This window comes from Synchiropus splendidus, chromosome 1 (genome assembly GCF_027744825.2).
Source record: "Synchiropus splendidus isolate RoL2022-P1 chromosome 1, RoL_Sspl_1.0, whole genome shotgun sequence".
Classification (NCBI taxonomy): domain Eukaryota; kingdom Metazoa; phylum Chordata; class Actinopteri; order Syngnathiformes; family Callionymidae; genus Synchiropus; species Synchiropus splendidus.
The window spans coordinates 50,668,762-50,686,473 of NC_071334.1; the positions used below are offsets into that span (position 1 = coordinate 50,668,762).

The 17,712-nt window shown below is 44.1% G+C and overlaps 1 protein-coding gene across 2 annotated transcripts in view; it reads right to left on the reverse strand.

Moving 5' to 3' along the window:
• Positions 1-5,965: 5,965 nt before the first annotated feature.
• The window catches only part of cckbra (cholecystokinin B receptor a), a 53,901-nt gene continuing 42,154 nt past the window's right edge, over positions 5,966-17,712 (reverse strand). For both annotated transcript variants that reach the window (XM_053874821.1, XM_053874830.1), the window contains 2 exons: positions 15,853-15,980; positions 5,966-13,656 (listed from right to left, as the gene is read on the reverse strand). In XM_053874821.1, coding sequence (XP_053730796.1) covers positions 13,082-13,656; positions 15,853-15,980 — 703 coding nt within the window. In that variant the 3' untranslated portion in view covers positions 5,966-13,081. The remainder of the gene's footprint in view (positions 13,657-15,852; positions 15,981-17,712) is intronic.

Consider the following 17,712-nt stretch of genomic DNA (forward strand, 5'->3'; position numbering starts at 1 on the left):
CGCTCTTGGTTTACAAACGATGTTGTCGAGTTGTCAATGAATTAGTTTGTTCAAGTCCAAATATTCTACAGTGCCACCTGGTGGCCTCTGAAAATCAGGACACTGTTTCATGAAACCCCACCTAGACATCCAGCATCTATCTAAGCAAGTAGGTAAGCGCCTCCTACAGGTTTAAGGTCTTGGGTTTATATGCTCATGATGATGATACCGAGCTCACAAGTAGAGGAGTGGACAGGCTGATGGGGCTTCAAGAAACAGTGTCCTTATTCTCTGAGACCACCAGATGGTGCTGTCTGCTCTAAAATCTTTGGAATTCAACATCATCTGGTGGCTCCATCTGGTGGACTCTGAAAATCAGGACACTGTTTCATGAAGCCTCATCACTCATTTTCATTCATGGATGGTGGTTGGACAGTGGTTGGACTCAAAATGAATTGTGCAGGAGCTTATTGAATGTATCCCATCATCAAAGCGAAATATTGGGGTGCGTTTGCCTGTGTGAATTCTGGACAGGCTGTAACAGATTTGTAAAGGCTGTCTGTGAGTAACACCAGTGTCATGTTCAGCTCTTGTTTTGTTTTTATTTTGTCTGATGACACCAGCTTCTCTGTATAAGAGCCAAGGTTCCCATCCACTGTGCCTCATCGTTCCCACACTGGCCTCTCTGTCTCGTGCATCTTCCTGGTGCTTGAGCTTTATTTGTGTTGTATTTATTTGTGTGCTAGTGTTTTCAGCCACTCTCCTTTAGTTCTCCTTACTTTACTTCTCTTTCTGTTATCGCGCGTGAGTCCTGACCACCATGTTACTTTCTGCTCCTGTTTTCATATTTTGCATGAAGCGTGTAGTAGACTGTCGTGTTGCGGTGCTTCTGTTTGTATCACACGCTTGTGCTGACAGCAGTGTCTGTGTTCTGTCTGTTACCTCGGTTTCCATGTGTTTTTCTCTCCCGGTCTGGTGACGTCCTCGGTTCTCCTGGTTGTGTGTTCCTGTCCAGTTGCCATCTGCACTTGGGTCCCGCTTCGTTTCCATCTCATGACAATTCCTTCAGTTCTGCAGCCTGAACAATCTCTGTAGGAAGTCCTTCCTGCAGCTCTCAGACCCAGGTACACGATCATGATGAAGGTCTTCTTCTGATTATATCATTTGACATAACCAATTGTTTTACCGCAGCCATTAGTCTTGTCCCACGGAAGAAGGACGTCAGCCGCAACAGGAACAATTTCAGAGACAGATGCAGCAGTCCAATGCTCATAATAACACCATTAATATTAATAACAAGCACTTTTACAATGATTCGTGAGGTGTCAATGCCAATTTCTTTCCCCCCCTCAAAATATCATTGTCATTCAAACCAAGGACTTGCTCATTCATGAGGGCTTTCATATGCTACTCAGGCTTTGTCAGGACAAACGGTGCGCACCCTTGTTGTCGTAGCACGCTTGAGGGAGCGTGGTGGGAGTGCAAGCACACATGCCCACATCCTGCACTCCCTGCCTGCCGGAGGTGGGGACAGACCATTAGGAATACCTGGCAGGAGATTGGATAGAAGATAAATGAGGTAGAGGAGAGGAAGGTGGAGGGGGGCGGGGGAAGAAAAATGAAGGCGTGTCCGTTTACCACATCCCACTATATTGACTTGCCTTGCTCTGGTAGACAACGGCCGTGACAAATGGCATGTAAAGCAGCAAGTCTGTTGACCGGCAATACAGATGAGCAGCTGGATCACAGGCAAAACACCAGGGACAAGACCTGACGTGGCTGCAGGGAGGGATGACCGGAGTTTGCTTGGGTTCTATCTTCTATCTGGCTTCTGTCTGTCGACACTCATGCACACACACACACACACACACACACACACACACACACACACACGTTTGTGGCACTATCCTTTATTGAGACCTCTCATTACTGTAGGCTTGGACTTGTGGGGGCCGAAGACAAATGTCCTTGCAAGTAGGAGAGGTTTGAAGAATTTGTGCCCATGAGCATAAACATACAAGTACACGCACATGTTCCTTGCGTATATCCTTGTGGGGACATTGCGAGAGTCATCAATGTCATAACCCTTTCCCCAGTCTCTCCCCCTGAACCTAACCATCCAAAACACATGGTTAACCTGAACCAGGTTAAGGTTAGGGTTCAGGTCAACACATCCATAATGACCCAGTTATTTTGAACTCTTCATCCTCAAATTGTCATAACCTTGTTTGGACTGAACAAATGTCCTTACAAGTCGGTGTGTTTTCAAGAATTGGTCCGCTAAACCAGGTACACACATACTCACACTGTCTTCATTCTCAAATTGACGGTCCGCACGAGGGCCAAAGGTCCCCAGATGGATAATATTTTGTCAAGAATTGGTCCCCAATAGGCAGGATAAACAAGCACACACACAAACACACATTTGTCCTGTATCCTTGTGTGGACATTTCATTGCCGTAACCCTTTCCTCAGCCTCTCACCCTTAGCTCATAAACCATCCTAAACAAGTTTGGCTTAACCAAACTGAAACGTAATGATAGTAACCTCATCCTCAAATTGAGGCATGAATTATGGGCTTCCCATAAAGACAAATGGTCCTGACAAGGAGGTGTTTTGTCAAGAATTGGTCTCCACAAGTGAGGAAAAAACACCCACACACCAATTATCAGTCACAAGCGCATCTGTTTATATTTGAACGAGCGGCCGACACAACAAATGGACAAGCTGGACTCTAACAGTTGGACCTTCTGCTGTTAAATCTGGGCAATGACCACATCCATGCTGCCTGGAGCGGGTCTGTATTACGACATATGCCTTGGCCCACACTCCTCAAAAACAGCTATGAGCTGTTTGGTCTCATCACCTCTTAAAATCTATTTTGTTCGGCCACAAATTCAAAGACTCTTCCCCTCTGGCAAATTAGCATGAAACCACATCACTTACTGGAGCCAATTGAAAAGAAAACACACTTTGATTTTGCAAGAATGTTTAGAACTGTACTACTTCATCCTGACTCTTGAACGCATCACAGGATTCGTGGTCTTATTTACTCTCAAACTAAACAAAAGTATTGGTAAGATTTAGTCCCGACTCATAAAACAAACCTTACAAGCAAAATCCATTACAGCCGTGAAGGTGGCCATTAATATTCAGACGCTGAGATATATTTCTCTGTGCGCTTCCACCAAATAAAATATTTACGCCGCCTCAGCGTCTTCATCACCGTCGGAGAGATACGAAACAAACGTCCTTCTCTTGAGTCTTCTTTCCTATTCGCATTGTTTTTCCTGGGACCTTTGATGTAAAACACAAAAATATGTATTTTTCACAATTTCTCGCCGGAGACGACGGATAAAGGCAGGAACAGGGCACGTTGCTATGGCGAGGGGCTCCCGAGTGTCCGGAGCCTTCCTCAGCTCGCGCCGAGCGCGAACATCCTGAGGGTGTCTCAGCTCCTGAGGACTTTGATTCAGACCCAGGAGTATTCACCGGGGAGGTCGGCTCACCATTGTCAGCTGCTGCTTCTCAATTCATCAGGCTTTTTTCATGCTTTTCCACTGCTCTCTGGCAAATTACAGTGGACAACTGTGATGCCATTTACGCGTCTCACTATAACAGTCCATTATTTCACATTATTTCAAGAAAAGAAAGAAGCATTTTTGGACACTATTTTAAGAGGGTATGCAGATGATGGTTTTCAAATGAGGACCACAAGGAGGAGTACAGTACATGCCCCTGGTAAAGGTCCCTTGCCACGGCCCCAGCACTAAGCAATACAGAAAAATGTAGGAGTTTGTGTTATAATACAAGTGGCTTAAAGCTAAGTCAAGTGAAACAGGATTAAACTTAAAAAGTCAGGTTTTCACTTTTGCTTTTTATTCTAGAGGTGGTCATGTGACTGGTGCCACAGCGGCACTTTTCTACTCAACGTTACGTACAGATCTGGATACCGACGGAGCCTTCTGCGTGTGGTCTCCCTTCATTTCCTCAGTTGTTTTCTGCATGTTTCCACAAGGCTTATGGATACGGACCAAACGGAGCAGTACCACCTGAAACCATGGGGGGCAGGGTTGCTGTCACTACCCAATACGTAGCTCTAATGAGACATGAAGAAGAGGTAACAATGGAGGAAATTGTCCGTCCTCCTGTGGAACAGCCTCACCGACCACCGCCTCCTACAACAGTGCCTCTGTTTCCTCTTTTTTTTATTATCAGTACGTCTCCCACAGTCGCCATGTTGGTTTTGGAGTTTGACTATGGGCTGCTCCCCCTGGTGGATATATTGGTGAACAGCAATACTAATGTAAAGAACGCATGCAAGCACGTGATCAGTGACATGGTTTAAAACGGACAGGTACAATTTCGTACGTACAGGCAGCATCAAAGAGGGGCAGATAAACAAATCTGTTTCATGGCAAGTCTGTCCTTATATGAGGTGAAGATGTGACATGTTTGACAGCATTTTACTCTACTAAGTGTTTGAAGGATTTATCGCTGCAAGTTTGTCCTGGATTTAGTTTGTTTGCAAAGGAACGAGCAAACAATACACAGAGGCGCGATGCAGCCCTCACCCATCTAGCTGTCAATCCCAAAGCTTTACAGAGCTCATCTCATCGTCACAGCGAAGCTCAGCAAACACTCGTCTCCACCGACTTCCACAGACGGAGCTTTTCCCTGTTTTTATCAAGGCTCAGTTAGCTCATTAGCCACACTGTCTTCAAACAAACCAATAATCTTAGACTAATGCTTTACTTTCCTTACATTTCAGACATGAATTTGCCTCACTGGTCTCATCAACACCAAGGGAAGAACGTATCTTTTAGTCCAAGCGTTTGCCTTCTTCCACAAAATTTCAATTCTCTCTGCTTTTTCTGAGACACACTGTGCTAATTCCTCTGCCTGCAACACAGCTATACGGAACAAAGATGCGCTGCCTTGGTGCATGTATTCTTCTGCGACGCTTCTCCTCCAGCGTTGCATGTCGACGCATTTAGTTTTCAATTCAACAAAATTTTGGCAACAAGCCCCCAACCACAACTATGGAAGACATAATGTCCATTGACAAAACAAGCAAAAAGACAATGTCACGCAATTCAGATTTCCCATATGGATTCCATCTCCATGTCTAAAATTAAAAACCACTGGGAACAACATCTCCAGGTTCAACGAGATGATGAAATATGAACAAAGGTTTTAAAACACTCTGCCCAATACAATTGAAAGTTCTCAAAGAGTTCTCAAACTCTAAAACTGTTAGGTTCCGCAAACAATCTGACCCCATATGTGGTTGGTGCCGCGGTAGATTTTCTTCTCTCATGGCAGACAGTTATCCACCTCAGCAGATATTTTTATTCATTTGCCGTATCGGTTGGATGTGACGTCATCATCCGACGGCAGGCCGGACACATTTGGTTAGCGGACGGGTTTGGCACCTACGGTCTGAGCTGAGGCCATGTTTTGGTGGAGCCCTAAATTGGACGGATTGTGGAGAGGCACCTTTGAAGCCCGCTCCCTTGTATTGGAAGTCAGAATAGCTCCAGATCCCATGGTGGCAACATTTGTAGGAGCTGTAGTAGAAACCCCCACGGTAGTCGCCTTCACTGCACCATTAGGACGCTGCCTCATTCTTTTAAAGTGGCCACTCCCACAATTTCCCACAGGATTTGGGATGTTTTGCTGGAACTTAGGCTGGAGAACCACTCGTGGCAGGGTTCTGTGGAGACATTTTTTAAGACATGGAACCCCTTTCTTCTGGAGAGACCCACCACACAGCTGCTGGGATTAGGGGAGAATGATAGATCGTCGTCGTAAGGCTGCCCTATGAGGATATGAAGAACCTGCCTCTGTGGTGTGGAGAAGATCTCTCTTGTTCACCCTCTCACTCACCTGAGGCACATGCACACCCCCTGACTTGTTTAGAAAGTTGAAGACCACCTTCGAAGCAAACGAACCACAGAGAGACGACGTACATAATTCCCAGTATTTATTATTGACAAATAATGGAGTCAAGGCAAAACACTGTGAAGCCAATAACCAGTAAACAAACGTAAAACCAAGACAGCATAGTACACGTAATGCAAAACGGCACAAACATCAAACATTTAAAACCTCAGATTGACAGGTTCTTTTTCTGACGCTTTTTTTCCCCCAATACCAACTGGTATAACAACGTCATACAAGCAGGCACCAGAATTGGCGATATTCTTTACAAAAGTTAGCAGAGGCTGCTTTGGTAAACATGTACAGTACAGGTCTTTGCACGTCAGGGACTTTGTTTGTTGAGCCCAAAACAAACAGAGGACTATTTTTTGGCACATACTTTGTTTATTTAGAGCCATTTTCTTTGTGTCACATGATATGATGTTTATTGGCGACAGTGTCGGGGTGTGCTGTTGAGAGCGGCGCTTACATTTTTGTTTGACCATAAATGGTTCTATAGGAATGTGAAATATATGTCGCTAGAGCGAAAAAAAAATCCATGTCAAGGTTGTGATTTTGGGGAGGAGGTGTAACGCCCCTATCAGAACTCAGCCACAAAGACTGAAGTTGACAATCTTAATCTCAGCGTGAGCAGTTTTTCATTTCTATCACGTTCACGTTCATCGTCCCAGACGTGCAAAGACCATAAGACACAAAAGCACAAACAACTTCACCAGGATGGACCACTTCATTTCCATCTTTTCCCAGCATTAATTCGGTGAAAGATTCTTCTTGCGTCACATTAATAACACAGGTATGAATAGTCTCCCTTTTTTTAACACACAAAACAGGCAATGAAACTTTTCCTTGACAGCTCACATTAATTTTGTTTACTCACCAACGTGTAATCTGTCGGCCAAAACAAAATGTTACTGCCTCAGGCACGTATCAAACTTAAATATAAATCATTCCGCCGAAGAGTGGCGAGTTTAAAAAAGATCTCCAGCGGGGACATGCATATTACTCTCCCATATCTTCCAGTGTGTTGACATAACTAATGAACAAACAAGCTCCGACGCGCTCACCACTGTCTGACTATGACACGTTTAAGCTTTAGAAGCCGATACTTTCTGCCTTGTAGTGTGAAGCCGCCGTCACTTTCTTGTAAAGTGACACTTGATATTGCCCTGTTTCACCTGCTGGATTCACAGCCCCTTGCTACATGGAATAAAGTGCTTGCTGCAGTGTGATGGTACAAGTGCAGTTCAGCCTGACTTCTGTCTGGGGTCACTGCGATCCTTCTGGTCTGGTCAGGGCAGAAATGTCAAACAGTCTTCATCATCACGCCTCTCAGCACCAGGACTGTCAGGAAGCTGTCAAGATTAAGTCCTGCTCCAAATACAGGATGTGTCTGTCAACGGAGGGCCATTGCTGCCACATACATTTCATTTCTCAGGAGCTATATATTGCTATCAAGTTGCACCCTGCCTTCCGCATTGAAACACCAGATCAGAAACATTTGACACGAGGTAGAAAAGAAAGAAATGAACGTCCTGTAAGTGGAGGGACAGTGATGATGGCAATGCATGTAGCTGCAAAACTGATGGTTTGCTACGGAGCTACGGCAGTTCCAAACCAGGTTCTAAAAATAGAGACGACGGCGCTTCACCTCCGCGTATGATGATGCCAAAAGATGGGAGCAGTTTATCCATCATGTCGCAGAATTACATTCCTCAGGTGAGAATTTCTGAACATGTACTTTCTGTCCTTCATTAAGAGAGTTTTCAGCAACGGAGTGATGCCAGTGAAAGAGCAGAGATAAATGAACTAGAGAAAATAATCCCCTAATATATGAACTGTACAGCGAACATTATATTAGCTACATAAATAACATATATATTACAATAAATCTTAATGCACCATTTGCCAATACTGTAAACCCGAAACTGTTCTATGTGACGGTTTGTTGAGCAACTTTAAGAGATTAACTTAATGTCCTAAAAAGGAAAAACATCGATGCATAATGACTTTATTTCATCATTTTGCAAATAAACTTCCACCATGTAACGTATACATCCAAGCAATATATGTCTCCATAGTACAGTCCAATACCATTCTTAAATGTATATTTCCATTTGACCCCAAGGTTTTCATTTTAATGGCTGTCAAACCACAACAAAAACTTGTCATCTCCACGCTCACGCAGCAAGATCCCTCTTACAGCCATGTTTGACCAAGTCCACCCTTCAGTGTCTTCCATGTGCTTGACTTTTCTGGTTGTTCAGGTGAAGGAAAGGCTTCACATTCCCCTGTCAGCTGGTGCTTTTGAACTCTGGGTCAAGAGCAATTTGGCATATAAACGTAGACACAAAAACTGGTGTATTGACAGGTGAAAGTAGGGTCTGTTCCTCTGGAATTTCACAAGTCACGAGTGGAATGTCTTGATGCCCCACAGCTGTAGGACACGTCCAGAGGCTCTGAGAATGACTCTAACTGAGAACAGCCATAGATTCAGACCTTGCTCCTGAAACTTTCATGGCTGATGCTCTTCATAAAACAGACACATAGTAATCCAAATGAAATGGTCTGGCAGAGGCGCATATGAGGGTGAGAGCACTCACAATTAACCTGACCCTCAAAGGTTCCCTACTTCCCAGCCAAATGAAACACCTGCTGTTCAGTGGCAAGAGGAAAATGAAGGCATTTGTTTAAGTCCTGCTCTATTTGAGCTTCATTTCACACCAAATTATGAAGTGCACATCCAAAAAAACATTCAGTGAGCTTTTGCTTGACATGGCAGAAAGCGTTATTCAAACAGTTGAGCGCTGCCGAGGGCTGACGGGTGGGCGGCAGGAAGTGGGAGTCGATGGGCGAGCGGGAGAGAGAGGGACAAAGTCAGCTGGAGAGCCACAACATGTGTGGTGCTGCTGTTTCATGGTGAAATATTTACAGCAAAAACACACCTGACACATATTTGGCGCGTTGGATCAATCGCCTCACTGTTTTTTCATCCACAAATTCATTTGAATCCCTTCAGCAAGTCAGAATGTATTGACCTGCAGTAGCTTCACTTCCAATTACGGATACAGGAATCTTGATGTGTTCCCACGCCAGAGTGAGGATTTCATGTCACTAACTCATCTTGGATTTGAACAGGAAGTGGAACACCGTCTGTGTCAGTCGCTGTGTCTCCAGCTCCTGCCCTTCACTGCTAGATAATTTATCTTGTTTTGAGCACAAACTTCTTATTTCTGGTGTTCGACTGTTCAGTTAAATTAAACTTTTCCTTTGTTTTTTGGTCCATAACTCTGCAATGGTGGCTGGGAAAGTCATAGCAAAGGCAAACACCAAAACACAATGACAATAAATGGCAACATTACTACGTAAACCACAACAGAAGCTCGCGGGCCAGTGCCGGGACTGCGGCAGCCAAGGACCAAATGACTGAGGGAGAAAGTGGCGAAAGATTTCGTAAAAGTAAGTTTAAATGTTTCAAGTCGCGTTCTGGTTTTTAGAAATGTACTGTTTGAAAAGTATTAGCGTGTAGTCGACCCCATAGGATAGGGACTTGCATATATTTTCCATCCTTCCAGGTTACCATGAATTGTCTTTTTTGCGGCGAATTTCCATTGTGGTTGATATTATGTTATGTTGCAGCGTAATATCATGTTAGAGCGCGTGAACAAGTGGCGGCCTTGGCAGATGTGTGGTGAGTTAATGTTGTTGTGTTTTGGTGTTTGCATTGGCTCTGAGCTTTCATCATGCATGTCACCACACATAACAGCTCCAAAAACAAGGACAGTAACAGTACAACTATGATGTTTTCCATCTCTGCCCATGCCTCATCAAAATAAATCTTGTTCTCAGATTTAGGAACAAACTCAAGTTGCTTCATTCAAAAGGGTTGATTATTACTCTAATTTCAAGCCCGTTGCGCTACAGCTCATCATTTATTTCACCTAGTTTGGGCTGTTAAAAGCTATAATCTTAGAAAAATCTTCTTAAAACCAGATATTTTGCAGCTATTTTATGCTTAAAAATAGGGTATTATACTTGTCAAAAATAACATTTTTAGTAATATCAACTAAAAACTGCTTTTTTTCCCCCACTCATTTTACAGCCCCCTGCATAAATCCCATTTCTAGATATGTCAATCTTAATTCAAGAAATCATCTCAAGTGAAATGATCTACGGGCAGATGATTTCATTTGTTTCAAGTATGTATTTACTCCAAATGAGTGTTTTATCTTGTTTTTTTTAGGTGAGCCCTTCTTTGCAGTGCTGGGTTTAGTGACCCACCACAAGTGTAGAGGTGAGCTCTGGAGTTGTTGAGACTGTGAGGCAGGGAGGTCCAACCCTGGAGGAATGTTGCAAGAGTCTGATGCAGCTAACAATACTGGTGGTGACTGGCGGAGCAGATGGCCGCGCCGACATGTGAATCGTCTGTGTGCTGGGTGCCACTGGTGACAAGGTCGCCTCGCTGCTACTGGAAGTCATTATGTCCACTTGTATCCCCGAGTGGGTCGGAGTGTCTGACAGCAGGCGAGTCACATGACACAGATCAGTGCTCCTGATTTACCTGAACACACACTCAGGGCTTAACCATAACGTTTTGACTTCAGCAACAGGAAAACAAGTGAGCAAAGGCAAGGACTGCCGACAAACCAGCTTCATTCCTTCTACCTTCAAATGGCCAAAGTCATTTTACACCACAGCAAAGTAGATTCACCCAGGTCGACTAGCGGTGCTGCTCAATGTCAGAAGGAAGTCCTGAGTCCTAGTTTGGCTTGGATTTCTGTTTAAAACAACATGTCATTTCAGCTATCATGACTGCAATTTGCTGTTTCAAGAGGCTCATCCCTGCAAAGTTGTGGATTTCACTGCTGTCTTGAAGGCAGAGACACCAGTGTTAGAATGTAACGCAATAAGGTACTGTTGATACACCGAACTAGGAGAACGAAAAATAAATAATGTGGTTATCATTAAGTTCTAATGTTTATGAAAAATACACAATCTCCTGTCAAATGAGGTAGAAAATAAGGCTGCCGCAAAATGTCTTCCCATTGATTTCACAGTTTCAGCATACAGATCCACGGTGTGTGTGTGTTGTTTAGCTATACTCCAATTCTTGGAAACACAAGGTTTTAAAGCTTCAAAATAACAGGGTTATTATAATTGAATTTCAGTGGGGTCCTGGTTAACAATACAAACAATGTTTGTGTGGTAGATGCATGACTTTCATCTACCAATATGCAAAGTTAACTTTGGGTGTCTTTTCTCATAAGTGGTACGGTAAACAAACTATATATTTTTCATTGGCTGCTTGGACTCCAGGAAACCTCCGCTATGCTCCATGTAACTCCTGCGTTTCACCACAACATTTTTGGCCAGCTTGATACAACAATAGTGTCAATGCAGGCAAAACCATGCACCACACACAGCGCTTGTTAATGGGCTGTGCTATTACCCTCCACTAAATTCTTTTAATGATCTCAATGTGTAAATTGGACTGGCGATGCCTCGCAGCTCAGACTGGAAGAGTTGCAGCGCTTAAATTCATATTCAAAGAAACATTCAAGTCACGTTGTTTTGGAGTTTGAATTACCAAGAGGGCAGCACTGCTCCAAGGGGAACAACTTCATTTGCACATTTCCATGGTGTGTTAAGTTCTCACACTGGAGGGTTTTGAAAAACGCCTGCTTCTGCTCAGCCATCGTTCAAAAGGAGTCTCAGTCCATGGTTTACTTATTCTTTTAGCATCATTAATCTGAAATCTTTTTTTATTGGGGAAACACTGCTGCCAATGAGTCTCACATTGCAGCGCAGCGCTGCGCAGCAGACGTGACACGGCTCTGGTTTGTTGTTGGTCAAGCATGTTTGATGAGCAATTTGTCATCAGTGCATATCCTGGTCCTCAGGAACACCTTGTTAAGTCCAAGCCAAGAAGCCACGGCTTTCTGCGGGGTTCAGGTCATACTTAGTGTAATTGGCTGCACTGCGGCAGCGAGGGAACACAAAGGACCACAAGGAGATAATTGAGCTGAAAATGTAAGTTTGACAGGCAGAGGAAGAGCGGAGCAACATGCCTGTCCTTTCATCCTTCCAGTCATTGGCTCTGCCATCCTAATGCTCGCATTAGTGCTGAAGACACACCAGCGCGCCACACCATCAAAGAGCGAGATTGCCAGAGTATTGCTCCGTTTCCATTCTGAGAGACGTAAACACCAAGCGAAACGTGAATTGGCACAGGAAGTGAATGAGCAACCACAGAAGTCGGGCACACATTGGGAAGTGACTGGTTACACCCTCCACAGACATGTCCTCTTCCAGACCATCACCATTAACAAAAGAACAGACAAACAATGTCGCACGACCGGCACTTTTCACTTCATATAAGACCACAACCCCAAAATCTGGTAATAACATCGACAACCGTTACATCTAGTGATGAGCAGCTGGGGCTTCATGAAACAGCGTCCTGACTGTATTTTCAGAGATCAGGGCTCTGCTTCAAAATCTTTGGATTTAAACAACCGTTTAAATGAAACCTCACATCATTTTTATACCAAGAGCGCCATCTGGTGGCCTCTGAAAATAAGCACTCTTTCATGAAGCCTCATCCGCCCGTCGCTAGTTACATCCTTCAGCTAACTATTGTCATCACATTCTTCTTACCGAAACCCTAAATACATTACAATCTGATTGTATGGCAGCAGGCCAGAGCATGAAGAAGGTTTGGCCCAATCCTATCCAAATTACGCGCCAAGAAAAGCCCAGTCAAAATTAACAGCTAGATATTTTCAGCATGAATATGATGGTCACTTCCGTTCTAGCTTATGTCAACTTAAAAAAAAGTGTCTTGAATGAATGAGGTTAAACATACATGTATGCACACCGAACCTCCTTTGGCAAAGTAAGAACATCACGACAGTATTTACATATAAACACATCTTGGCCAAAGGATGAGGACAAACAAAGCCACACAGAGAGTACAGGCACTTGATGTTCGTGTCAGGATGCAACAATTGGAGAGTCTGGAGAAAACGGATGTCAACGGTGTGATTGACAGCCTCCTGGAGAGCTTTCTGGAACCATGCAATTTGAACCTTCAGGAACCAGTCCTATGATTGATGGGCTTCTTGCCTCACGGGAGAAAACAACAACTGGCTGTTTTCTTTCCTCAACAGTTGGCGTTAGTGTTGACGGAAGTGTAGCCGGTCTTGGTCACGGATGTGACCATCGTGGTGCCCATGGTGGTAGCGGTGAGGCCGTCGTCTCCCAGCGCCTCCTTCTTCTTGCACCACCAACACTGGCGGCAGAAGCGGTTGCGGTAACAGCAGGCGAAGGTGGCCAGCAGAGCTTTGCGGAACCGCGTGTTCATGAAGCAGTAGATGATGGGGTTGACGCAGGCGGAGGTGTAGGACAGCAGGTGGATGAAGGAGATGGGCGCACCAGACAGGGCTCTGGCGGCTGTCCTCAAGTCGAAGGCCTTCCAGGTGTTGGCGAAGTACAGCGGCAGCCAGCAGATGAAGAAGAGCGCCACGATCACCATCAGCATGCGAATGACTCGCCGCTTGGCTTGCATCTTTGCTTCGGAGGTGTTGCTGCGAGAGTCGGTCTTGGGCTGGGCCTGGCCAGATGAAGCCAGAGTCGGCATCTCCACCGAGGTGCCTGGCTTTTTCGACACTTGGACGTAGCAACCGTCATCATCATCGTTGTTGGGGGCGCTCCGGCTCTTGAGACCATTCTTCTGGCCTGTAGGACATGAGAGAATCAGGAAGGACCTTCAGAGTCCATGGAAAGAGCCTTTCCTTCAGTAAAAAGAGGAACGTTTCTGGGCGAACATTAACACTCAGCTCTGACTGACAGATTGTCTATTTTCCCTGGAAACACGAGCAGAAAAGCGCGATGGAGAAAATCCATGTTGGCACGAGAACAAGCCAATTGTGACAAGTCAGAACAGTGTTTGAGGTCCAGAACCTGCGCATCAAAAGAATGTCAACACAAGCTGCAGGCAAAACAAAAGTCATCTCTGCTGGAACGTCAGTCATGAAAATATTCAGAGAGACTGTCTCCACTCATGGCACCCAATAGCTAAAGACAAACAATGTTGCTGCTCATCTTTTTTCATCCATTCACAAGACGACAAAAGGCAGGGTTCATTTCTGTTTTTGCTGAGCTGGTGCTTTGCTCCTTCGTCGTGTTTTATTAGTTCACTTAAGATGGAGCAGAGCTGATGTGGAAACATGGGGGTGGGAGGTAAGCACCTATCACCAAAAACAGCAAAGTCACAAATGGCTGCCCCAGATGTCGCTAGAAGTCGTTAAATTACATCATTACCTAATTTGCATGATGGCTTCGCACGATTCATTCGTAGCCTGGAGACGGTGTGGTGCCGGAATTCACCGGTCTCTGACTACGGAAGAGGGTGCTCCAAGACATTTTAGTGAATGAGAGCGACATCTTTGTGAAGGGGAAGGGCACACGGCAGGAAACGCTGCAGTACGTGCTTTTCACAGAAACAAAAGTCGCTAAATTTGCGGCCCATAAAGAAAGTCAAAAAATGCATCGACTAAGTCTCTTTGATGGTTCAGATGAAAATCAAACCTGCTTGAAATCCGGGTCGCCCCTAGGAGGCTACCGCATTGAGTCACTAGGGGATTTATCTCAACCTGCCTCACTAAGTATGTTGTTGATTGACAGGCCACACTCCCATATAGAAGAAAACACGACACCAACGAAAGCCGCTGTGCCTTTAGAATTATAATCTCTTTTTCCACGTTGCAATTTCATGTGATCACACGTGTTAAAACGAAGTGGAAACATTGAAACAAGTGGAAAACAACATGGAGGGGACATGATGATGGTGGTTTTGGACGTGTTTGTAATGAAAAAAATCATGAAAGAAACATGATGATAACTAAATGACAGCAACACGTCCTACAGGACTGAAGTCGCGCATCCTGTCCAGACATATGAAGAGACGGACCAGGTGAAGACGGCTACGGATGGACTGTGATTCACTTCTCAAAATTAGAAACTAATGTTTTTACTGTCATCAGTTCAATAAACATCAACCCCCGCACGTCTGCTCTTTTGATTCTCTGTCTGATTCTTCTTCTTGTTTAGCTGCTTCCCAGTTCTTCTTCTCCGTTGCATTTCACTCCCATGGCGTAACATATTGACGTTAGGAAAGTGGACTTTTGTGTCTTATGCTGACGCAGACAGCAGCCTTCAGCTTTGCAGGTTGATGCGTAGGTGTTTCAAAGGAGCGCTGCCATCATCACTTCCACGTCCCCAACGTCAGTATTGTACGCGCTGTGTTAGAACCGGAATCGTGAGCTGTGAATTGTGAATAAAAACGTTGCCCAGCTTAAGCTCAGACCATGTGACAGCCATGGTCTTTTTTTTTGGTGTTTTTTATTTATCTTGTTTAAAAAACATAATTACATATAAATATAATACATGTAAAAACTCTAAGTTTGTCGAGCCTTAAATGTTGTTTTTTCACTTATTTTTCACTTCTTTCGCTGTACATTTACATTGAACAAAGTGAAGCAGGTTGAGATATTTTGAGTAAAAATAAGGCATGGTAGAATTTGGGGTTTTTGCAGAGAACATCGTTGCATATAAAAAATATGGGTAAAGGGGACGTCTCATCTAGCTAGCACTGTAGCTAGCACAGAAAAGTAATAGGGCTCCATTAGGAATTCATCACACGTGCACACACACATCATTAGAGGGTGAATCACATCCAGCGTGTCGTAGGAGTGAGTAAAATCAGCACGCTCACATGTCAAATGACATCGACCAGATGAATATGTGTATCAGGTTTGTAACTAGCAGCATGTTTTCCGAAGGTCAGTTAAGGACTTGCTCGCAGTGACACCCGCAGCAGGCAAATATGTCACAAGAAGCATCCATTTTTACAACGTGTGTTATTGTCCTCACCAGCGGCTTCATTGCTCTGGCCCGCTTCAAACTGCATGCCTCTGTAGAGCTCTCTGGATATCATGCCGTAGGCAACCATCATCACCACCCCCGGGATGAAGAAGAGAATGAGCAGCAGCAGAACATACCTGAGAAACAGCCAGAGTAGAAGAACAGAGGTAAAAAGGAAGACAAAGGAAAAAAGGCTGTTGAAAATCATCCAAACAGATGAAAGACTCCTGCTGCAGGCGCACGCATCAAAAACCAAAAGACTTCTTGGAAACTTGTGGGCAGTTAAATCCAGGCAGAAGCAGATGGTCAGCGGCCTTCCAGGTCACTGTAAACTGCCTACTTCTGCCCCCGTCAGCCTCATCGATGTCCTGCTGTTTACCTCTCATCTCCCCGCCGTCTGAGCTTTTTGCTGACTTCTTGTTTCCATGAATCCCTAAGTGTTTAGATATTGCTTCCACCGCATTTTCCTGCTTTCTTGCGTCAGATCAAAGCGGCTCCTTGCTTTGTACATGTCAGCAACAGCAGGGGTTTCTCTTCATTCTCTTGCACTGACAAAGTGAGATTTAAATAAGGAGGCACAATGTGAATTTCATTTAATAAGTAACTAACTGAATTAAAACATGGCTGATTTGTTGCACCTTTACACTTAACTTTCTCTTAAACTAACAATTGTTACATCAGTAAGAAGAATTATAAATGGGATTGATAAAATCTATAATAATATACAGATCTACTGATACTTACAGACTGTTTCTCCCAGAACTAAATCCCTCTAAATATCAAATATTCCTCAGTGTGGCACGAGGTATTTTATTCCACCTCTGGAAATGTCACGAGTCAGTTTATTAATTCATGATCATTTGAGCGCCCCATGACACTGTGACACTTGTTTGGCGACAGTCCTCTCAGCAGAGTGTGTGTTTACACCGACAGATGAGGGACACTGGTGACATCACTGCAGCGCTGAGATTCACACAAAACACCATTGTTATACGAAACGCCCTCCTAAATCAGTAAACATGTTTATGTTCGCTGGTTAAAAGAAGGATCAGTTTTCATATAGTCTGCGAGTGTGTGGTGCCTGTTGACGCTGAATTCAAATTTCTACACAGCGATTCATGATGAATAATACCAAACATACATCACACACTATCACATTCAACATCTGATCTGATCCAAGTTTGATGATGCAAACATCTGGAGAGATGCGTGGCTTGGATGAGTTAGAAAAAAAAAAACACTGAACCAGTCTCAGTACCTAATATCATTGATACTGCCTCCCCCTTTTAAATTGCAGAGGTCTGTATATCTGGAAGATGTGGAACATACATCAGTATGTTGCTTTAAAATGAATTAATTATTAAAATTACTGTAATTATATGCCGCTACTACTGAACCCTGCGGCTTGTACGACATTGCAGCTAATACATGGATTTTTACAGGGTGAAGAGCATCACACTGTCAAAATACTGAGCCTCATCACATCAAACTGATGAAATCACAAGCGTTTTATTGACCTTTTTTCGCCCGAGTGTCCAGAGCTCCGCCCATAGTGCCAATCTCCTGGAGGACCAGAGACAAGAAGCAGCAGCTGAGACCGGCTGTGGTGTCGGAACTTCGAACACGCGGGTGAAAACAGCCTATTTTCAGCGCTTTAATGTGAATAAAAGATATGATATGAGCTGAAGTTCAGAACATTGCCCAGTTTGTTTCATGAGTCAGTCTCCATGCTGGAGTCAAAACTAGTTTAGCAGTGATCCTCATGCGGTTTAGGGATGAACAAGATCTATTTTACTTCTTAATACTTACTTCTAATATTCCAGTCTGTATTATAGTATGGAAACAGTACTTTATACAGCCCAAAGTTCA